The sequence below is a fragment of the Salmo salar genome, chromosome 22 (assembly GCF_965601325.2).
Source record: "Salmo salar chromosome 22, fSalSal1, whole genome shotgun sequence".
In the NCBI taxonomy this organism is placed as follows: domain Eukaryota; kingdom Metazoa; phylum Chordata; class Actinopteri; order Salmoniformes; family Salmonidae; genus Salmo; species Salmo salar.
The window spans coordinates 36,120,004-36,144,971 of NC_138312.1; the positions used below are offsets into that span (position 1 = coordinate 36,120,004).

Sequence of the window (24,968 nt, forward strand, 5' to 3'; positions counted from 1 at the left end):
CAGGCAGCCCAATTCTGATATTTTTTCCACTAATTGGTATTTTGACCAATCACATCAGATAGTTTCACATCAGCTCTTGTTCAGAGCTGATCTGATTGGTAAAAAGGCCAATTAGTGAAAAAAATTGCAGAATTGGGCTGCCTGTGTAAACGCATCCTTTGTTCCCTCTTGGAAAAAACGGATTATTTGCACGGCTTTTCGTCCGCCTTGTGCGGAATACATTACGTGTGTAAATGTTGTTGAACCCCAGCAATTCGCAGCGAAAAGGTCACACACTCCCCTCGACCCCAACTGTTTCTCTGGCTTTGTGTTCTCACAGGGAAAAAACGAGCTGTGCCTATAAACCTCGCATTTAAAAAGGCAAGTGCGGTCTAGGGGGATTGCTGCATGCGGGAAACAATGGCAGCTTTTTTGGACACACTTTTTCTCACTGCGATGAACAGCAGGGAATCCGATAGAGCCCTCATATAAAGGACCGATAGAGAACAGCTGCTGTGGCTCTATAATTTTAGGGAATGTTGTTAGGGTTTGTTCAGTAGGTTATAGGCCTACCTTCCTGTTGACATTGAACGTGATATTTTATACTTATTTGATAGGGCATATTAGGCTTTAACGGTCCCTCTGCTATGTAAACCATATAGGCCGATTCGGATTGCCTATACTTTGGCCATACAAATGCAGGATATGTAAAATAAGGGATCATGTGCATAGGCTCGGTGCAATGCATCTGCCTACCAAATGTTACATTATCATTATTGATTTATGCACTCCAAACGGTTAATGAAAGTCAAATCACAAAACATGACTGAAATTACAAATAGAAGTCACCGAATTGTCAGAAAACCTAAACGACGATTTTTAAAATAGTTATTTATACGAACATGATACAGAGTTACTTAAAAGTAGACCGCAAGAACTATGGTCCTGAAATAATACGAAAAGTAAGAACATATGCTATCATTTGGGGTAGGCTATACTTCTGCGGTCTATGTTCATAGGCACAGCGTTGGCTAAAGCCGCGTACGAGCTGTCAGTGCAGGCTATCACAGCTGTACCCTAGAAGTCCATCCTACAACGAATCACCCTCTTCATGCACATAGGCCTAGATAGAATGAGCAAGAGTTGCATTCATGCATCATATGAATAATAATAATGGCTTGACTTACTCAAAGTGAATTACTCTGGTTCTGTCATATAGTGACGAGGCCCTTTATTGACTTGAGTGATTTATCAAATTCACACTTAATCCATTGGGATATTTTGACAGCCGTAACAAACAGCAGACTGCATCATTTGTCCTATTTAAACGGTTCTGTGGGTGGATTGTCATATTTTACTTGAGTAAAATCATCAGCAGTATGTTCAGAAGTCCAAAGTGCCGATGTTACCAGGATATCCTCTGTCCAAGCATGTCAATAATAATAACAATCACCACACATTTGACAGCGACTTGCTGCTCACTCTCAGTATTGGTTTACAAACTAATTAATCATTTTCAGCAGCAAAGTTGCATTACTCACGCTCCGAGGCCATAGTGATGACGGACTCTGTAGTGGCGTGATATTCGTCCTCCTCCATAAACTCATCCTGGGAGGACGCATCTCCCTGGAAGTCGTGATGGTCCAGAAGCTGCTGGAGTGGGGGCGCCTTTGGGAGCAGCTGGTTCACCACCTCCCGACTAATATTAGGAGCCTGCTTGAGCCGCAGCTTGCTCAGGATCTGAGATTTGATGGTTTCCAGCCTCAGGACTTTACTTTGCTCTCTCCAAACGCATGCTGAACATTCGTGAGCGCCTGCCTCCTCGTCAAGGAGTGACAGCCCGGCGTCCGTGGGCATCTCGCTCGTTGGTGGCAGAAAAAGGTTAGGTTCGTCACTCCCAGACAGTTCCAGACAAATATAAACCATCAAACACAGAAAAAAGTTATACCTCGGCATGATGATGACTGGTGAGGCTATAGAACTTTCTGCTCGAGTTATCCCCTCCTCTGAAATGTTGCTTCTCTTAACCTGTGTATCCTTACCTTGCAAAGGTACCAATGATATGCAACTACTCAAATAGTCGCCTCTTAAAACGGTTGTATTGTAGGACAGCAGTGAATGTAGGAAGGTGCGTCCGTCCTAGTGGGTTTTCTCAGTATTTTACTTTAGCCTATCTATCGATTTTAAGCATAAGCCGTTTTTATGCTATGGTTGTTGTTTTGGTTGCCATATCTGATAACAATTAAGTCCATTGGTGCGAATGTTAAGATGTGTCATTGAAAAGTGTGCAAGTACGTCCTAAAAGGGCTCTTTATATATCTCTGCTCCTCCGTGTCGTAATCCATCTCCATTGGCTAAGATTGCAACAAAAGGCTTTTAGGTCTGTCACCAAGTCAAGAGAGAGAGGGAGCAAGAGGGAGGGAACAAGGCAGAATGCAGAATGGACTGGAGGGTAGTTTGTCCAGTTTGCATTGTATTACTGTATTCAGACAAGGTTTCGAACCTGCAAGAGGCCATTTCAAGTCATTACATATCATTAGTGATATGGAGCTTACATTTATTTTTATTTTGATGGTGTTGTTGATAAGCAGTGAATGGACATTTTCCACAAGGAATTATCCTCCTCTTTCTCTTCTCTCACTTCTAATATGCCCCTATTTTATATTATGCGTAAAAGGAGTCAGATGTATGCATAAAATAATCCATGGAATCTGTCCTGCACCCATAGAATTGGGAAACTTTCAAAATTGACTGATGAGTGACAGGTTGTCCTAAATGACATTGGCAGGGGTGGACATTTCGGGCAAATGCCAGATGGGCTGGTCCATGTTTAACCCAGTGTGCCTGTCTAACTAGGGTATTTTGCACAAAATGATCATTATCTGGCAAAAAATGGGGTCCTCAAGAAAAAAAAAAATCCGGTTTGGGAACCGGTGTGGGGGCCGGTGTGGAGGCCGGTGTGGGCGCCTTGAGGAACAAAATGGGCCAGTGTGGGGGCCTGGGCCAGTGTGGGCTGGAGTGTTAGAAATGCCAGGGCCAATTTCTGGTCCCAGTCCGCCCCTGGGCATTGGGGTCCGTCTTTGGAATTTAAGAAGCATTCATTTGACAATAGTGACACTCATTTTGTGTTAGAGTCCCTGAAGACTTTTAACGCAATGATTTTCACATCCAGATGTACAAATGTAGCAGCAACAACATGCAAGGCAATGCACAATTTATCATTTAGACTGTCAAACATATAGGCACTTATGATAAAACAGTGGAATATTTCAACAAAAGAAAACAATGGAGCAAATGCATCCCATGACATTTTCAATTGCACCTAAAAATGTGACATTAAGGGAGTAATGACATTAAGGGAGTAATGACATTAAAGGAGTAATGACATTAAGGAAGTAATGACATTAAAGGAGTAATGACATTAAGGGAGTAATGACATTAAGGGAGTAATGACATTAAAGGAGTAATGACATTAAGGGAGTAATGACATTAAAGGAGTAATGACATTAAAGGAGTAATGACATTAAGGGAGTAATGACATTAAGGGAGTAATGACATTAAGGGAGTAATGACATTAAAGGAGTAATGACATTAAAGGAGTAATGACATTAAGGGAGTAATGACATTAAAGGAGTAATGACATTAAAGGAGTAATGACATTAAGGGAGTAATGACATTAAGGGAGTAATGACATTAAAGGAGTAATGACATTAAGGGAGTAATGACATTAAGGGAGTAATGACATTAAAGGAGTAATGACATTAAGGGAGTAATGACATTAAGGGAGTAATGACATTAAGGGAGTAATGACATTAAAGGAGTAATGACATTAAGGGAGTAATGACATTAAAGGAGTAATGACATTAAGGGAGTAATGACATTAAAGGAGTAATGACATTAAGGGAGTAATGACATTAAAGGAGTAATGACATTAAAGGAGTAATGACATTAAGGGAGTAATGACATTAAAGGAGTAATGACATTAAGGGAGTAATGACATTAAGGGAGTAATGACATTAAGGGAGTAATGACATTAAAGGAGTAATGACATTAAAGGAGTAATGCATTAAGGGAGTAATGACATTAAAGGAGTAATGACATTAAGGGACTAATGACATTATTAAGGGAGTAATGACATTAGGGGAGTAATGACATTAAAGGAGTAATGACATTAAGGGAGTAATGACATTAAGGGAGTAATGACATTATTAAGGGAGTAATGACATTAAGGGAGTAATGACATTAAAGGAGTAATGACATTAAAGGAGTAATGCATTAAGGGAGTAATGACATTAAAGGAGTAATGACATTAAAGGAGTAATGCATTAAGGGAGTAATGACATTAAAGGAGTAATGACATTAAGGGACTAATGACATTATTAAGGGAGTAATGACATTAGGGGAGTAATATGCCCTTAGTTCTTTTTTTATTGAGAAAAGTGGAAATATCTGTTTTAACAAAATGGTGAAGTAATGTGGGTCTGGCAATTAGTGATATATCACTGACTTTTGTTGTAGCCTAAAAATGATGATTTGCTGTCAAGTCTTACCATATTTATCCAATAAGACAATCTATGATTACTTGAACCATTATGTGCATGGTCAGTGCATTAGGAACAACTGTTAGATTTAAATACAGTATCTCAATTTGACTGACAAATGCCAGTTGTCAATGTTTTGGTCTTTCTAAAGAATATTCCAAACTAGCAATGATGCTAATCAACCAAACCACATCAATCAATAAGTCAACTAATCAATCAATCTATATACTTTATGCATCATTCTTTTTAAATGAATCCCTTTTATTATTTTCTAAAGTCCTCATTTTCTCAATAAACATTCAAGTTATATTGTTACTCCATCCTGGAATACACAATTGATAATTATAACTTTAGTGAGGGCTCTATGTGAAGCCACACAATTGAACGTCTAAAGTAGGCTAACTTGAATTCACTTGTAAATGAAGTTCATTACCTCTGCCTGCCATAAAGAACTCCCAGCTATTACATGCTAAATTCTCTGAACCAATGTAATGACTCTTAATTAAGTTTGTGATTATCTCTGGCTAGTCCTTAATGGTAAGTATTGCACCACTTATGGTAATGACTTGTTCATCAGTTGAGTAGCCTGCCATGTAGTGTAGTGCAGAACTAGCTTACTACTGTCACCTACTGGTAGAATATACAGTTGCAGTTTTTTTGAACAAGGTATATTCACAATTTAGTAAGATTCCATATGGAAACGTATCCTTGGTAGAGCATATTCACCATAAGTCTTCTGTAGAATTTTGGATTTCTGACACTTTAAAGAATTCTACACAATAGGTAGAATTCTAATTGATATGTAATGGTGCCTAGTGGCACTTGTTTTAATGAATCCTAAATTAACCAACAAGTAATTGATAGATTAATACTTTAATTTTACCATGTACATTCTTTTTAAATACATGGCCATTTCAATATCATGACATAAAGTGCTATCCAATTATTTTCCTCAAAACGGTCTCTGGTAATGTGAATGTATTTATTGGTTTGCATGCGAAAGTAGTAAAGGAGTCTGTGGGCCACTGTATTTCAGACTTCCACAAAAATTGGCACAGGTGAACTACACTGAATGTACAAAAGATAAAGAACGCCTGCTCTTTCCATGACATAGACTGGCACCTACTACCATACCACGTTCAAAGGCACTTAAATCTTTTGTCTTGCCCATTCACCCTCTGAATGGCACACATACACAATCCATGTCTCAATTGTCTCGAGGCTTGAATCCACTTCAATCAGTGTAGATGAAAGGGAGGAGATAGGTTAAAGAAGGATTTTTAAGCATAGAGACAATTGAGACATGGATTGTGTGTGTGTGTCATTCAGAGGGTGAATGGGCAAGACAAAAGATTTAAGTGCCTTTGAACAAGGTATGGTAGTAGGTGCCAGGCGCACCAGTTTGTGTCAAGAACTGCAATGCTGCTGGGTTTGCTCAACAGTTTCCTGTGTGTATCAAGAATGGTCCACCACCCAGACAACTTGACACAACTGTGGGAAGCATTGGAGTCAACATGGGCCAGCATCCCTGTGGAACGCTTTCGACACCTTGTAGAGTCCATTCTCTGGCAAATTGAGGCTGTTCTGAGGGCAAAAGGGGGGGGGGGGGGCAACTCAATATTAGGAAGGTGTTCCTAATGTTTGATATACTCAGTGTATAGTGGTGATTGAAAGTATCCACCTGCTCATTTAATAGCCTACATGATCAAACTAGTAACTATACCAGTGCTGCACAAGCAGATACTGCTGCTGTGCAATTCCATGGTAACCGAATGATGCAGAGACTCAGATTTCTCACTTTAAAATGTCAAACAAAAACCAATGACTGCAAAGTTAAACCATACAACTCTATGAAGAAGGACTACTTTAACAATTTCCACAGAAAATGTTACAAAAACACATTTACTTGAAGAACAGTGCAGAGTTAAAGTTTGGTACGAGCATTTCCATCAAAAAGGATCCATGAGCACCAACATGTGAAGTTCATAGGAGTATATCAAATTTGCTGTCAAATGAAAGCGAACAGTCTATATTTTTGGGAAATGAAGGCATAGATATATTTTTCAACCATTTTCCATCTTAAAAAGTAAGCGTAACTGAAGGCTTTGATTTCTGGATAAACAGATGGAAAAGGGGTCTTATAAAACATCTACCAGAAAAACTCTTAAAAGGTATCAGAAATGCATCAAAACACAATAATGTTGACGTAAAGACCCCTACCAACTAATCTCAACACTAATATTTTGTTTTGGAGAAATTGTTAACCTTCTGTAAGTTGAAGAAATATTGTTTTAGTTAGTGATTTTACTGATATCAAATTGATTTATGAATTATTAAGTGATCAAAGCTCGTAATTATGTTACCAAATTGGTAACAGAATTACCAAAATATCTGTAACGGAATTACTGCAAGTGAATTGGCTACAAAGGGAAATCATAATAGTCACAAACTACAGTTGGGTCACCTGCTATGACAATCCAGAGAATGCCAGACTTGAATCAAAGTTTGATGACAAAATTTCCACATGAAGGACATCCACACCACTTTCCTGTTCAAGTGAGCACAAAAATATATTGCATGCTTCTGCATAAATGATGTAATATGCCAGGGAGATATGTATACTGTAGCTAAGAAAGTAATACTAAGTGTATGCTGTGTATTAAGCTGTTAGTAGTCTATGTGCCAACCCTAATCATTTCGTCCCGTTTCCCCTCCTAATTTTGCCTACTGTTTTGCTGCCAGACAAGGCTCCGCTGATAGCCAGGTGTAGCAGTGGTAAGGTGTTGGGATTGCTGTTGGGGCTCTGCTGTTGGGACAGCATTATGTAGGCCCTAACAGTGTGTGGGCACTGTTTGTCACCGTTATAGTGCAATTAATGTATTGTTTAGTGTTGTGTAGTGGGTTTGCTGGCATGCATCTAAACATTATTTTTTTTGCCTCACCAAGATTTACATGCTTAAGTCGCCACTGATAGATGCAGTATTTGGCTGTTTTGGCTTCTTCTTCTTCTTCTTCTTCTTCTTCTTCTTCTTCTTCTTCTTTGGTATTATGGAGGTCCACAAACAAATGTTATAGGTGCATGCCGCCACCTACTGTATTGTGAAAAAAATTGCCCTACCAACTAACCCTACACCCATTAAAACCTCATCACTATTCCACTACTTTGGTCCTGTCTGATCCTGCACCAGGCCAGCAGCCTGGGAGGACGGGACACTATCCTTCAAAACACCTTCTCTGCAGCTGTCACCACAACATCTATCCTCTGTGATTTGCATTCCATTCCTGCGATACAGTTGAGATCCATGGCCATAAATGCCAAAAAATAAACCGTATTACCGTTATTCCAATCACTCTCTATTGACCTCGGCCTACTCACAGGGATCTTCTTAGAATCCTTCACCCTGGACCCATCTTCCTCTACTACTCTATACACTGCACTGATTCTGGCAACCTCAACCTGACTTTCTCTCACTGGACACCTCTGATCCTCAGCACCATGGGTACCCCTTCAGTTTACACACAGCACTTTTTCTACCGATACTACACATTCCTTTTTCTCATGTCCTCCTGCACACTTCTCACATCTACGAATCACCCTCCTACACACTGCTGCCACATGACCATAAACTTGACACCTAAAACACCGTAATAGGTTCGGGGAAAAAGCTTTCACGGGATAACTGACACATCTTAACTTGACTTTATCTGGTAAAAACTCTGCATCAAAACTCGACAGTATCTTCTCTGTTTCACCACGCTCTCCACCGGGTCTGCGTCACACCAAACGGCGGGCATCACAGACACCTGGAATCTTCAACTTCAGTTGACCCTCCTCAACACTTAACGCCACTCCAGTTATCACTCCTTTCAACGGGGCCCTGCTCCGGAGAGGAAAGCAAGTCACAGTTCTTGTCCCCAGTCGCATGGTGCGGAGTGGACACTCCCTCTGGATGACAGAAACACAAAAAAACAACACGATTCCACCTCGAGTCACTTTCACCTACCCAACATTTCCCAACCTCTTCTCCACCTAACCTGACATCACATATGGATCAGCCAGAAGGCAAGCATCCATTCTCTCCAAAAAAATCTCACTCCCACTGGGCAAAGAACATCTTTGTCACCATCAGGACAAGGCTCAAACTCTGTGTTCTTCACCACACCTGCCACCGCAGTGAATTCATCCTCACTCTCGTCATGTTCAATTTCCTGATGCAGCACTCCATATTCACTCTTAATATGTTCCACCTCCCCACCATTGTAAAACCTTGGGCTCCCGAGTGGCGCAGCGGTCTAAGGCAGTGCTAGAGGTGTCACTACAGACCCTGGTTCAATTCCAGGCTGTATCACAACTGGCTGTGGGAGTGCCATAGGGCGGTGCACAATTGGCCCAGTGTTGTTAGGGTTTGGCCAGGATAGGCCGTCATTGTAAATAAGAATTTGTTCTTAACTGACTTGCCTAGTTAAATATAACATTTGGAAGCTATAGAAATTAATTTACTAATGTCTACATTTGTTTTTGCCATGTTTATTATATTACAGACACCTTAATGCATACTTATAAATGATATTATGTGAGCTAAACATTAAACAAATATGAAACATTTTCCTTCAAGTATAATTTTACTGTCTCCACTACAACAACAAAAATACTTGCATACATGTAATTTTGTCCTTGAAACATTAAAATGAAATACTGTAGAATTCCATTCATTTCTATGGAAGACTGCTTTTCTGAGGAGTGCCAATACAGCCGACCATAGGTTTCATAGCCTCTGTGTCCAAAACATACTGTGGGGAACAGCAATCCAAGGTTTATGTACGTCATTGGGAGGCAACCCAGAGAAAAAAACATTCCGCCCACAATCTGGGCGTCAGTTCATTCTGTCGCGATCCCTTCATCCGCACAAAACAAAACATTACTCGTTGACTACAGTACTCATGTCATCTAGTTCTTAAGAAAATGATTTTTATTTTTTGTGTATCGTAGGTTACTATAAAAATGCATTCCGGGACTTTGGAAAGAATCGGGTCGCCGATAAAAAGGACGCTTTCTCGGGGAGTGAGTGAGGACGAGTCACTTCGCAACATTATCAAAGAGGTGAGCGTCGAGCAATCACGTCGCGATTGTATATTGCGACATTTACAAGAGTCATGCAGTCTATTATCTGTAGGCTATTATCTACTTTTATAGAGTCTAATTTGACATTACTAGGCTACAGTCGACAAGATTCATCCTCGAGCGTTACAGTAAGCCACTGCATGTGTTTTATATTTTTAAGATGTTTACTTTGTTTTTTTACTCTTGTGTAGCCTACTGATTTTCATTTAGACTCTCACCCCAATGTTACTGTAGCATGCGGTTTTACATTGTTTCAAGGTCACTGACGGAAAACGTTAACATTGTTACAATGACTTCCTTTCGAGCAGTGTTACATTGTAGCCAGCCTAGCAACAACTGAATTGCCTTCAAATGGCTTTACGTTTAGCTAGTTAGTTAAAACACCAGAGAAATGGCTTCTAATCTCTGACTAACCTTAGTGTCTCCCGTTAGGGCACAAGTGAAACAGAATGGCTACTTCGTTACAGTATGCATAGAATAGGGATGACACATTGACATTGCATGACTAATGTAGTTAGAATTCAGTCATCAGTGGTTCATCATAAGTTTTTTTTTTTAATCATTGGTACAGTAAACTTACAGTCCATGAGAACTGGACCTAGAGGTTTGCCAAATTGTGTTGATATGTAGCCTAAGGGTAGGCAAAATCCATTTTAATTCAATCACTTTTTTGACAGCATCCCTTTTGATTTAAACAAAACATTCCATACATGTCTGTCCATGGAAGTGGTTAGAAAGTCGCTTTTTGGACCTGAATGACAAAACATTCACGAAATAAATGTGCTCAAAGTTGACCCATTTTGCATACCCCTCCATACCATAGACATCCATGTCTTCATTACTGGAAAAGATAATGGTTGAGTTTGATATAAATGTTTTCAAACTATTTTATTATTTATTGATTTTTTTTTAATTTTAAACCTTTAATGTCAATTATCTAAAAACTGATTTCTGATTGTTTTCATATTCACATATGTTGTAGCTTAGACCCTATTTCACATCATTTGAGTTTGTTGTGCCTGCCATTGGTTGAGACACAACATGCTCTTGAATACAGGGTGGGTGGCATTTCAATCATAGAAATATAATTAATAGAATGGACCTATCCCTTCAGACCACTGCAATTTAGCTAGTACACCATTGAATTAAAATTGTAACTTTTAATTATTACCACAAAGATGACCGCCAGTCCATCCACTGTTGAATGTTAACTTAAATGGTAATGTGTATTCTATTATCTATATTTCTATGATTGCATTAGGTTTCCTATGGAGGATTGCCAGTATGATTTAAAACAAATATTCCCATTAAAGTCAACATTCTCATCTTTGCGGTACTATTTGAAAGTTTAAATTTCAAATGTATATTTGTATTTATTATGAATCCCCATTTAGCTGCTGCCAAAGCAGCAGCTATTCTTCCTGGGGTCCAGCAAAATGAAGGCAGTTTATACCATTTTAAAAACATTACAATACATTCACAGATTTCACAACACGCTGTGTGCCCTCAGGCCCTTACTCCACCACTACCACATATCTACAGTACTAAATCCATGTCTACTTATAGTGCGTATGTTATCGTGTCTGTGCCAATGTTTGTGTTGCTTCACAGTCCCTGCTGTTCCATAAGGTGTTTTTTGTAACTGTTTTTTAAAATCTAATTTTACTGCTTGCATCAGTTACCTGATGTGGAATAGAGTTCCATGTAGTCATGGCTCTATGTAGTCCTGTGTGCCTCCCATAGTCTGTTCTGGACTAGGGGATTGTGAAGAGGCCTCTTGTGGGGTATGCATGGGTGTCCGAGCTGTGTGCCAGTAGTTTAGACAGACAGCTCGGTGCATTCAACATGTAAATACCTCTCATAAATAAAAGTAGTGATGAAGTCATTCTCTCCTCCACTTTGATCCAGGGGAGATTGAAATGAATATTATTAATATTAGCTCTCTGTGTACATCCAAGGGCCAGCCGTGCTGCCCTCTTCTGAGCCAATTGCAATTTTCCTACGTCCTTTTTTGTGGCACCTGACCACACGACTGAACAGTAGTCAAGGTAAGACAAAACTAGGGGCTGTAGGACTTGCCTTATTGATAGTGTTGTTAAGAAGGCAGAGCATCGCTTTATTATAGACAGACTTCTCCCCATTACATTTAAGTCATTTAGCAGACGCTCTTATCCAGAGCGACATACAAATTGGTGCATTCACCTTATGATATCCAGTGGAACAACCACTTTACAATAGTGCATCTAAATCTTTTAAGGGGGGGGGGGGGGTAGAAGGATTACTTTATGCTATCCTAGGTATTCCTTGAAGAGGTGGGGTTTCAGGTGTCTCCGGAAGGTGGTGATTGACTCCGCTGTCCTGGCGTCGTGAGGGAGCTTGTTCCACCATTGGGGTGCCAGAGCAGCGAACAGTTTTGACTGGGCTGAGCGGGAACTGTGCTTCCTCAGAGGTAGGGAGGCGAGCAGGCCAGAGGTGGATGAACGCAGTGCCCTTGTTTGGGTGTAGGGCCTGATCAGAGCCTGAAGGTACGGAGGTGCCGTTCCCCTCACAGCTCAGTAGGCAAGCACCATGGTCTTGTAGCAGATGTGAGCTTCAACTGGAAGCCAGTGGAGAGAGCGGAGGAGCGGGGTGACGTGAGAGAACTTGGGAAGGTTGAACACCAGACGGGCTGCGGCGTTCTAGATGAGTTGTAGGGGTTTAATGGCACAGGCAGGGAGCCCAGCCAACAGCGAGTTGCAGTAATCCAGACGGGAGATGACAAGTGCCTGGATTAGGACCTGCGCCGCTTCCTGTGTGAGGCAGGGTCGTACTCTGCGAATGTTGTAGAGCATGAACCTACAGGATCGGGTCACCGCCTTGATGTTAGTGGAGAACGACAGGGTGTTGTCCAGGGTCACGCCAAGGTTCTTAGCACTCTGGGAGGAGGACACAATGGAGTTGTCCACCGTGATGGCGAGATCATGGAACGGGCAGTCCTTCCCCGGGAGGAAGAGCAGCTCCGTCTTGCTGAGGTTCAGCTTGAGGTGGTGATCCGTCATCCACACTGATATGTTTGCCAGACATGCAGAGATGCGATTCGCCACCTGGTTATCAGAAGGGGGAAAGGAGAAGATTAATTGTGTGTCGTCTGCATAGCAATGATAGGAGAGACCATGTGAGGATATGACAGAGCCAAGTGACTTGGTGTATAGCGAGAATAGGAGAGGGCCTAGATCAGAGCCCTGGGGGACACCAGTGGTGAGCGCACGTGGTGCGGAGACAGATTCTCGCAATCCAAGCGTGGGCCGCGCCGGAGATGCCCAACTCGGAGAGGGTGGAGAGGAGGATCTGATGGTTCACAGTATCAAAGGCAGCAGATTGCTCTCATCCTTCTAGACCTGAGGAGAGAGAGTTAGCTTTAGCAGTGCGGAGAGCCTCCGTGACACAGAGAAGAGCAGTCTCAGTTGAATGACCAGCCTTGAAACCTGACTGATTTGGATCAAGAAGGTCATTCTGAGAGAGATGGCAGGAGAGCTGGCCAAGGACGGCACGTTCAAGAGTTTTGGAGAGAAAAGAAAGAAGGGATACTGGTCTGTAGTTGTTGACATCGGAGGGATCGAGTGTAGGTTTTTTCAGAAGGGGTGCAACTCTCGCTCTCTTGAAGACGGAAGGGACGTAGCCAGCGGTCAAGGATGAGTTGATGAGCGAGGTGAGGTAAGGGAGAAGGTCTCCGGAAATGGTCTGGAGAAGAGAGGAGGGGATAGGGTCAAGCGGGCAGGTTGTTAGGCAGCCGGCCGTCACAAGACGCGAGATTTCATCTGGGGAGAGAGGGGAGAAAGAGGTCAAAGCACAGGGTAGGGCAGTGTGAGCAGGACCAGCGGTGTCGTTTGACTTAGCAAACGAGGATCGGATGTCGTCGACCTTCTTTTCAAAATGGTTGACGAAGTCATCCGCCGAGAGGGAGGAGGGGGAGGAGGGTTCAGGAGGGAGGAGAAGGTGGCAAAGAGCTTCCTAGGGTTAGAGGCAGATGCTTGGAATTTAGAGTGGTAGAAAGTGGCTTTAGCAGCAGAGACAGAAGAGGAAAATGTAGAGAGGAGGGAGTGAAAGGATGCCAGGTCCGCAGGGAGGCGAGTTTTCCTCCATTTCCACTCGGCTGCCCGGAGCCCTGTTCCCATCTTAGCTACTACTGCATCAATATGTTTTGAACATGACAGTTTACAATCAGGGTTACTCCAAGCAGTTTAGTCATCTCAACTTGCTCAATTTCGATATTATTTATTACAAGATTTAGTTGAGGTTTAGGGTTTAGTGAGTTTTGTTCCAAATATAATGCTTTTAGTTTTAGAAATATTTAGGGATAACTTATTCCTGGCCACCCACCTTGGAACTAACTGCAGCTCTTTGTTGAGTGTTGCAGTCATTTCAGTCGCTGTAGTAGCTGACGTGTATAGTGCTGAGTCATCCGCATACATATTCACATTTTAGTAGATTTATCAGCCAAACCATGACACCCACCCTCTATTCAAGAGCATGTTGTCTCAACCGATGGCGGGCACAACACAAAAACCTTCAATTAGCTGTTCCAGGAGACTGTGTGATCACGCTCTCTGTAGCCGACGTTTGTAAGACCTTTTAACAGGTCAACATACACAAGGCTGCGGGGCCAGACGGATTACCAGGACGTGTGCTCCGGGCATGTGCTGACCAACTGGCAGGTGTCTTCACTGACATTTTCAACATGTCCCTGATTGAGTCTGTAATGCCAACATGTTTCAAGCAGACCACCATAGTCCCTGTGCCTAAGAACACAAAGGTAACCTGCCTAAATGACTACAGACCCGTAGAACTCACGTCCGTAGCCACAAAGTGCTTTGAAAGGTTGGTAATGGCTCACATCAACACCATTATCCCAGAAACCCTAGACCCACTCCAATTTGCACACCGTCCAAACAGATCCACAGATGATGCAATCTCTATTGCACTCCACACAGCCCTTTCCCACCTGGACAAAAGGAACACCTATGTGAAAATACCGTTCATTGACTACAGCTCAGCATTCAACACCATAGTGCCCTCAAAGCTCATCAATAAACTGAGGACCCTGGGACTAAACACCTCCCTCTGCAACTGGATCATGGACTTCCTGACAGGCCGCCCCAGGTGGTGAGGGTAGGTAGCAACACATCTGCCACACTGATCCTCAACAGTGGAGCTCCCCAGTGGTGCGTGCTCAGTCCCCTCCTGTACTCCCTGTTCACCCATGACTGCATGGCCAGGCACAACTCCAACACCATCATTAAGTTTGTAGATGACACGACAGTGGTAGACCTGATCAACGACGAGACAGCCTATAGGGAGGAAGTCAGACACCTGGCCGGGTAGTGCCAGAATAACAACCTATCCCTCAACGTAACCAAGACTAAGGAGATTATTGTGGACTACAGGAAAAGGAGCACCGAGCACGCCCCCATTCTCATCGATGGGGCTGTAGTGGAGCAAGTTGAGAGCTTCAAGTTCCTTGGTGTCCATATCAACAACAAACTAGAATGGTCCGAACACACCAAGGCAGTCGTGAAGAGGGCACAACAAAGCCTATTCCCCCTCAGGAAACTAAAAAGATTTGGCATGGGTCCTGAGATCCTCAAAAGGTTCTACAGCTGCAACGGCAATTGCTCGGCCTCTGACCGCAAAGCAATACAGAGGGTAGTGCGTACGGCCCAGTAGTGCGTACGGCCCAGGCTAAGCTGCCTGCCATCCAGGACCTCTATACCAGGCGGTGTCAGAGGAAGGCCCTAAAAATTGTCAAAGACCCCAGCCACCCCAGTCATAGACTGTTCTCTCTACTACCGCATGGCAAGTGGTACCAGAATGCCAAGTCTAGGACAAAAATGCTTCTCAACAGTTTTTACCCCCAAGCCATAAGACTCCTGAACAGGTAATGAAATGGCTACCCGGACTATTTTCATTGTGTGCCCCCCCCCCCCCCCCCCAACCCCTCTTTTTAGGCTGCTGCTACTCTCTGTTTATATGCATAGTCACTTTAACTATACATTCATGTACATACTACCTCAATTGGGCCGACCAACCAGTGCTCCCGCACATTGGCTAACTGGGCTATCTGCATTGTGTCCCACCACCCGCCAACCCCTCTTACGCTACTGCTACTCTCTGTTCATCATATATGCATAGTCACTTTAACCATATCTACATGCACATACTACCTCAATCAGCCTGACTAACCGGTGTCTGTATGTAGCCTCGCTACTGTATATAGCCTGTCTTTTTAGTGTTTTATTTCTTTACTTACCTATTGTTCACCTAATACCTTTTTTGCGCTATTGATTAGAGCCTGGAAGTACGCATTTCGCTGTAAGGTGACCTGTTGTCCTGTGTAACCTGTTGTCTCGTGCGCTGAATACAAACTTTAATTTGAATTATGTAAAATATGAAAAAAATAAGTTTACACATATTTTTGAAAATTGTGGTTAAGGTAAAAAAAGAAGACAATTTATCCATTTATCTTTTCCAGTGATGAAGACATGAATGTCTCATGGTATGGTGGGGTATGCAAAATGGGTCAACTTTAAGCATCTTTATCTCTTGAATGTTTGGCATTCAGGTCCAAAAAGTCATTTTCTGAGCACTTCTACAATGGGCAAATATGTATGGAACTTTTCGTTCAAATCAAAAGGGGTGCTGTCAACCTAATTTTAATTGAAATGGATTTACCCATAGGCTATTATACAATTGCAATAGCCCACTCATTTGATTGCGCTTCATTCATGAATCCATCTGTAAAACAATCCTCCGGCATCATTGTCAAGCCTTTCGCTGAAATGCTAATATTCAGTAACAGTGGGTAGACCACTCATTAGATTGACCATCACAGAAGACTTCATACCTTAGCAAGTGTTAATTCCACATCAATCAGTGTAGATGAAGGGGAGGAGACGGGTTAAAGAAGGATTTTTAAGCCTTGAGACAGATTGTGTACAGTATGTGTGCCATTGAGGTTGAATGGATGAGACAAAATATTTAAGTGCCTTTGAACGGGGTATGGCAGTAGGTGCCAGGAGCACCGGTTTGTGTCAATCACTGCAACGCTGCTGGGTTTTTCATGCTCAAGTTTTCCATGTTATTCAATAAGGGTCCACCAACCAAAGTACATCCAGCCAACTTGTCACAACTGTGGGAAGCATTAGAGTCAACATGGGCTAGCATCAAGGTTTCCGTTAGGAAAATACGGCGCCGGGCAACGTGACTGGACAGATTTTAATTTGCCGGACATTTGAGAAATTTGCCAGATACCCATATGCATTGGGTGCATAACGCGTTAGGGCGTCCACCCACTGTGCTCAAAATCACATTTAGATTATTGTAATTCATTTTAAAAGAATAGAATTTAGCCTGTAAAGTTGAACATTGTTCTTGTACCAAAATTACAAGTTTTATTGAAAACGTTATCCGTTGCGTCGTCATCCCTGCTATAAATCATAAATTATATATTTGTATAATGTTATTTGCAAGAATTAACGTAGCAGGTTAGGAAAATTAGGTTAAGGTTAGTTAAAATGCAACAAAAAAAACGGGGTCCCTTCTAGCCATGGCTGGCCTGCCCCACTCCCCCTTCCCCCTGCGATTCAGCACCACAGCAGTGGAAAGAGGACACTCTTTGGTGGCTACAAAATGAAGAAATTATAAAACTGATGTTGGACAATCAAATTCGATATGTAAATAAACTAAATTCAGCTGGTTCATTGAGAGCGAGCTTATTTTACAATGCTCCTGTGAAACTAGGCCCGCGCCGTGCATTTATGAAAGCACCTGTCATGTGTGATATACATGGCTTATTGATAACAACTCTGTTTCCTACTGTAGGCAGTTGGCTGCCTAGTGATTGTAACTGTCCGACGTAAATAGTTGGCAATGATGTTTAGTTTGCAAGTGCTACTGAAGAAGCTCAACTGAAATACACATCATTACTCTAGTCTATTAATCCATTCCATATCTTTATACTATACATGACACATGGGCGGCATTTGGTGATCTTGCCTAGGGCTGTAGCATAACTGCTTGGACCAAGCGAGATGAACACAATAATTTTCCTCTAATTTACTTGCGTTTGCGGCAGACCTTGGTCTGCTCAAAGTGAGCTGTCAGGAATTCAAAACGGTCCAACTCCTTGGAGCAGCTTGCTATGCCCATCAGCCTTGTCACTTTGTCCTCAAGGCCGTTTTTACTCTGTTTTGGCGAAAGAATCCCCTCTTGGCAGGCACATTGGAAACGGGGATAATCAACACAATCTTTGCCAATTTTCCCCCAGTCAGGGTACACTTAGCTGTGGTCCCTTATGAGGACCTCGTGTCTTTTGCGTGAGTAAAAATAGAAACGCACCCGACACTAATTTTCAAGCAGCGTGAGAATTTATTAGCCTATGAAGTATATTTGCTTTTGAAGTTGGAGTACATTGACTTGTATTTACATCAATGAATAAAAAACAATTTTGCCATTTGGCCGGAAACAGTTTTATTTATAGGCATTTCATTTTTTTATCTGCCAAAAGCCGGCATTTACCAGAAAACCTGACCAGCATCCCTGTGGAACGCTTTCGACACCTTGTAGAGTCCATGCCCCGATGAACTGAGGCTGTTCTGAGGGCAAAAGGGGGTGCAGCTCAATATTAGGAAACTTTTCCTGTGTCTACCAGCTGACTATGGGATGTGGGAACAATGTAAAAAGTATGCAAACAGATATTCCCACATGCTTTGTAGACATTATTATTATTATTATTTTGGCTCTGTCTGATATGTCTTTTGTTATTTTGTAAGACGGAGAGTTCGGCCAGGCGTCTGACACGCAGAGGGGGGACCCTCGAGAGGAGAAGTGGGAGTCAGGTATAGTAAGAGCAATGGATGAAGCTACTGGTATTTAGTATGTGTCCCAAATGGCACCATATTCCCCACAGGGCAGCCCTACACTGATCTGACATTGAAACAACATGATTACCTCTGATTCTATCTGTGCTATGAACCATACTAAGAGTATGCTAGAACTTATTATATTACTTGTTTGAGTGTTGTTGACCTTTCTCTTTGTCTTGTTCCCTCCAGCAGTCTGAGGATCAAGAACTAATGATGGAACTCCCTGAGATGGTGATTATCTGCGCAAGCTTTAAAAAAACATTCACAATACCTTTTGTCATATTTGATCAGTATAACCAGTTGTACTGGATGTCAAACCTTCTCACTTCCTGTGCTGCATATTCAGAGGGTGCACACTCTTTATGAAACTCCCACAAAATAACCCAGGAATAAAGAATTTAGCTCCAGTGCAATTATGTGTTGTTATGCCAGCAACTTGTTGCTGTATAAAGAAAACCTGGTATGACTCAAATAAGGACCATAGACCAGCAATAGCTATCAAAACAATTACATTTCCATGAAGCAATATCCAACAGTTGAATATCAAATTACATGTTAATTATACCAGTATTGTTGTTAGTGTGACTAGATGAAGCTGCGCACTGCCATACCTGTGTTTGTTGGGAGCGCGATGACTAATTGGATCTTCCCACGGATATGCCTGTGTTTGTCAGCTTGATCTGCAGGCGAGCTACGACGAGATGTTGCAAGAGCTCCGTGGGCTGGAGCTGCAGCGGGAGACTGTGTTGTTCCAGGTGGACATTCTGCACGACGCCCTGGAGGGGGCCGAAGAGATGCTGGCCGAGGCTCAGAGAGAGGCCAGCCATGCCACCATGGTACATCCAGTCATACACACTTGCAATGACTGAGATATATGGTTGTCTTACCTACCTTAGTGAAATGCACTGACTGTAAGTCACTCTGGATAAGAGTGTCTACTAAATTACCAAAATCTAATGAACATGTAAAAAGATCCTGGAGGAGCAAAACAATGTTTATAGTAGAAACCCAGTAGGAATGTGCTATTTCCTGTGACCCAACTGTGGTTTTCCTACTGTTGAAGAATCACTGCTCTAAAACAATTCACAAACCTCAGCTGCGTTGAGTCATAAATGGATGTGTCTTTCTGTATTTGTAGGAGTTGGAGCAAGCGAGAGAAGCCAACAGGAAGTTGGAGGACATGGTCAGCTCTCTGATGCAGGAGGTGGAGAGGCTAAAAGAGGTAATGAAGTATGAGGAGGAGGGACTTACATAATCATACAGAGAGAGGCACGTACAGCAGGATTCCTGGTTTTGGACATATCCACGGCAGGTAGCCTTGCAGGTAAGCGTGTTGGGTCAATAACCTAAATGTCGCTGGATCTAATCCCTGAGCTGACTAGGTGAAAAAACAGTATGTGCTCTTGAGCAACCCTAATTGCTCCTGTAAGTCGCTCTGGATAAGAGCGTCTGCTAAATTACTAAAATGTAAAAATAAAGACTGACTAGTACCTTCATGCCAGCTCTGGTTTATTGCGTATCTCTTTCCTTTGTCAGGGGAGTGTTCTCTCTTTCTCTCGGCTCTGTGCTTTGCTGAACTTGACAGAATGAAGTGTTTCCACTGCTGGGAAATTTAAGCCTGGGGGACAACCTCCCACCATACCTGTTATTCTCAGTGTGTGTGTACATTACCCTTCCTAAAATAGGGCAATGTAAATGATTGATAGATATTTGTTCTGTACCAAAGGATATGTTTGATAAAGGTGTTATGCTTGCTAGATGTTGACTAATGTCATGTGGAGTACATTTTGTGTTCTAATGAACAGCACATTTCACTCGGGGTTACATTTACATTATATTTTAACATTTACAATTTAGTAATTTAGTAGACGCTCTTATCCGGAGCGACTTAGCTGTTTTAAGATGAATACACGAACTAAGTGGAACAACCACATCACAGGCATAGTAAATACACTTTTCCTCAGAATAGCTATCAGCAAAGTCAGAGCTATCTGGTTGTTATCTGCTACTGAGGCTTGTGGCAGGTTAGAAGGGAGTCGTCTGTTTGCAATTAAATGGGATAATCCACCTCAAACCTATGAAAGTCCAGAGAGGGCATATGGGACAAAAATGTATTCCCTTATGTCGATCACAATTTATTTATTTCATCGTCACTACATAACAAAAGTTGTTTTGTCGCCCATGAGATGATTGACATTTAGGGCTCCCAAGTGGCGCAGCAGTCTAAGGCACTGCATCGGTGCTAGAGGCATCACTACAGACCCTGGTTCGATTCCAGGCTGTATCACAACCAGCCATGATTGGGAGTCCCATAGGGTGGTGCACAATTGGCCAAGCATTGTTAGGGTTTGGCCGGGGTAGGCCTTCATTGTAAATAACAATTTGTTCTTAACTGACAGGCCTAGGTAAATAAAGGTTTAAACTTAACAAAAGTTGTTTTGTCTAGGTCAACTCTATAAATAGGAATGTACTTACTAAAGATAGATTGGCAGTATGGTTGAGGCGGCAGAGCCCACGGTGGATCAGCTCATACGTTGTTATTGATTGCCACACTGATGGATGGTACATTTCATGCTTTCATTCGTGTTTGAGCTCAGTTTATAAATTAGAAGGTTAGCAAGCTAAATGTCCATTACCTTGCGCTAAGAGCTTGTGGGGGATTTAAGCCCCCTCTCAGGCTGTATGCCACCCCCAGGACCACAGCCAATCGCATGCAAGCAACAATGCAGCTAACTTGGCCCAGCTAGGTAGTCTTGCTAGCTAGCTAGCTAGTTGTCTTTGCCGGTTGTTAGTTTGCATAACTGATATGTGTATAATTGTAAGGGACACTTCATGTTTTATGGATAATATAAAAATGTACAGAGTGGGTGAGCTCCATTCCTGACAGGCTGATCAGATTCAATAGCAGCCTCAGAGGCTGATATCAGGATGCTCTATATATTGATAAATGTCACATTGTATTTACCCCCCCAAAAAGGAAATGTTAATTAGCGGCTTATGTGGCTATCATACAGAACTACAAATGCTCGTCTCAAGCTTCACGTCACTTACCATGGCCATGATGATCTGGACGAGACTGCCGAATCGAGGCAAAAGTAAGTTTATCTTGAGATTCTATCTAATGTTAGCTAAATATGGTAATTTATAATTTGTTTAAACGAAGAAGTCTGAACTGTATTGGGCAAGTAAAAAATGTACACATACCTGATATCTAGCTAGCTAGCTCATGGTTAACTAGTTAGCATTATTAGCCTGGCTAGATGTCTACATTAGCAGTCTATTTGGCTAGCCATTTAAATGCATGAGAAGTTCATAAAAACGAGTTAAGCTTTCATAAGCCAACAGTTTAGCTTGCTACTGAACTAGCTAGCTAACTTAGTTTCACCATCTAAAATTCTAGATCATGTTTGTTTGTGTCTGTGGGTAGTACTTGACTTGCAGCTATCCTAGCTAGCAGTATTATTTTGGTCTGGCTTTTTTAGAGGTTTCAGAGATGGACTGATTAGCATCCTCATCATTAGCAAGTGTATGTACTTTACTGCGAGGAAACATTGACCTGTTTGCTGTTTCCCCTCTAGACAGCATATCATTAGTATAGCTAGTAGGGAAGGTTATGTAACTTTATTTAGTCCTACCAACTATGGTGGGTTTTAAATGAATCGTTTTTTTTAAGTGTGTGTATATACACTTTTTACCCCTTTTTCTCCCCAATTTCGTAATATCCAATTGGTAGTTAAAGTCTTGTCCCATCGCTGCAACTCCCATACGGACTCGTGCGAGGCGACGGTTGAGAGCCATGCATCCTCGAAACACGATCCCGCCAAACCGCACTGCTTCTTGACACACTGCCCGCTTAACTCGGAAGCCGGCCACACCAATGCGCCTGAGGAAACACCGTACAGCTGGCGACCAAAGTCGGCGTGCACTGCGCCCGGCCGCCACAAGGAGTCGCTAGAGCAAGATGGAACAAGGACATCCCAGCCGGCCAAACCCTCTTCTAACCCGGATGATGCTGGGCCAATTGTGCGCTGCCTCATGGGTCTCCCTGTCATGGCCGGCTGCGACACAGCTCGGGATCGAACCTGGATCTGTAGTGACGCCTCTAGCACTGTGATGCAGTGCCTTAGACTGCTGCTCCACTCTGAAGGCCCCTAAGTATAATTATTAACCTTATTTGCACCTTCTGTATTCCAGAATCAATAGGTCTTATCACCTCTCAACTAGGCAAGCTGTTTTGACCTGCTTTGGTCTGTTTCAGTCATTACAGCAAGTCCTGAAGAGCAGGAGTGTGTGTGTGTGTGAAGAGTTTTGTCCCAGCCCAGCCCTAACACCTGACTTAAATGATCAACATGACGAATCACAACGATAGGTTATGATTTATTATCAGGCATGAGCTGGGCTGGAACAAAAGCTTATACACCCTCTAAGTCATTATTCAGTACGGGTACAATTGGGGGGGGGGGGGGCAACGCGGCGACTGCTAAGAAGAAGGTAGCAGCTGCGGACCAGAAGACTACAGCCAAGGCAGCACTGGTCCACACCTGCCCTGTCTATCGGGAAAGTAGTATTGGTTGGTACTGTATGTGCCTTTAGGTTCCTCTCCATCTGTAGGCTGTTGTACTGACCTGTGTGGTACAGTCTTTCATATGTGTAGTAGTGTAGCATCACATTGCTTAGTTTATCATTTGTGTCAACTTTGAATTCAATCTAAACCACAGATTAACTTCCTCCATTTTGTCTTTCACCTTTTATAGATGCAGACATGAAGACATTCAAGCAGCACTTTGAGAACAAGCATCCCAAGTCTCCAAAGGTCCCAGTACTGGTTGATGTGCAGGCCCAAGTGACCACACACTCAAATGGACCTACAGCTGGGATAAGATTCTTCCATCATTCACACACAGTAGACATAGTATAAACCATATTGTCAACAAAATGTTGTCATCAATGCTTAAGTTGTATTGTGCATGGCTCAATTGGTGGAAATGCTGTGATCACTCATTGTCTTTAATTGTGATTCACAGACATAAATTGACCACGATTTGATTTCTGCAACTGAGACGGAATGATGTCGAGGGACCAGCTGAGACCTCATGTATAACTGGACATGGGCGGGATATTTGTGGTGACAACCTATAAGGGATGGAGAAGCACACCAGCACCCAACCTTATGTTTATTCCATGGCCAACCATCCCTCTAGCTACCCCTTATTCCACACTGCCTTTTATGCCCCATGGTCCCTCAACTTTGGAACTCTCCATCTCATCTACCTTCACTGATTTTCCCTATGCTGCTTCCTTCACTCCTCCTGATTTGATAACATCTATACTCCGTAACACGTTTGTTGTGGTGTACTGTTTTTGCCAACTTATTTTTACTCTGGTAATGCTGGCCTCCTGCTTATTCTGAGGTTCAGATTGAATGCAGTGGTAAATGTGCTGCTCACAATTGATAGCAACAACATTGACCTGTTAAATTGACAAGAAAGCTTTTGTGATATAGTTGAGTTTCGGCATGTCTTCCTTGTTGAGTGTGTTTCTCATTCTGCTGGAGTTGACCTAGTATTTATATTAAACCTACCTTATGCATCCAGTTGTTTCTCCGTTTGTAACTCATCCACCAAAAATCACAATATGCTGTTTTACATTTTGTTATTTTTGCTGATCTAGTTTCTAAAATGGAAAAGCAGAAGAATCTGTGCACTCTCTGGTAGAAGAGCACCATATGAACTATTATTACTATGTCCCAGGTTTGTGGCATTGATTAATATAATTACATCAAGTCAGATGTTTATGTTTACAAGGCATATTTATGCATCGTTTGCTATTTTGATTTCTTTAAAGCAATGTAATTGCTGGAGTTCAGGTGTTTGATGTGATTGATGGAGGACTAGGTGCATTCTTGTCAAATAAATATGCTTATTCATTCATGATTGTGGATACATTCTGCAATTAGTTAATCTGGCGTTGAATCTGCAACAGATGTCAACAAGTTCTGAATTGCTTTAATACAGCAGTGCATTCTGACACCATACATTTAACCAGGTAAGCTAGTTGAGAACAAGTTCTCATTTACAACTGCGACCTGACCAAGATAAAGCAAAGCAGTGTGACACAAACAACTACAGAGTTACACATGGAATAAACAAGCATACAGTCAATAACACAATAGAAAAAGAGTCTATATTCAGTGTGTTCAACTGGCGTGAGGAGGTAAGGCAATAAATGGGCCATAGTAGCGACGGAATTACAGTTTAGCAAATTAACACTGGAGTTATCGATGAGCAGATGAGGTGCAAGTAGAAATACTGGTGTGCAAAAGAGCAGCAAAGTAAATAAAAGCAATATGGGGATGAAGTAGGTAGATTGGGTGGGCTATTTACAGATGGGCTATGTACAGCTGCAGCGATCAGACAGCTGATGTTT

At 42.3% G+C, this 24,968-nt stretch overlaps 2 protein-coding genes across 7 annotated transcripts in view; one reads left to right on the forward strand and one right to left on the reverse strand.

Moving 5' to 3' along the window:
- LOC106583275 (growth/differentiation factor 11) overlaps positions 1-2,073 on the reverse strand; it is a 42,791-nt gene extending 40,718 nt beyond the window's left edge. For all 3 annotated transcript variants that reach the window (XM_014167243.3, XM_014167242.3, XM_082967569.1), the window contains exon 1: positions 1,521-2,073. In XM_014167243.3, the coding sequence (XP_014022718.1) occupies positions 1,521-1,935 (415 nt within the window). In that variant the 5' untranslated portion in view covers positions 1,936-2,073. The remainder of the gene's footprint in view (positions 1-1,520) is intronic.
- Positions 2,074-9,371: 7,298 nt separating this feature from the next.
- LOC106583274 (uncharacterized) overlaps positions 9,372-24,968 on the forward strand; it is a 31,738-nt gene continuing 16,141 nt past the window's right edge. Inside the window, exons 1-5 of one of the 4 annotated variants that reach the window (XM_014167238.3) lie at positions 9,372-9,621; positions 18,450-18,515; positions 18,735-18,773; positions 19,217-19,378; positions 19,681-19,764. In XM_014167238.3, coding sequence (XP_014022713.2) covers positions 9,523-9,621; positions 18,450-18,515; positions 18,735-18,773; positions 19,217-19,378; positions 19,681-19,764 — 450 coding nt within the window. In that variant the 5' untranslated portion in view covers positions 9,372-9,522. The other 3 variants (XM_014167237.3, XM_014167239.3, XM_014167240.3) reach the window with 3 other exon arrangements.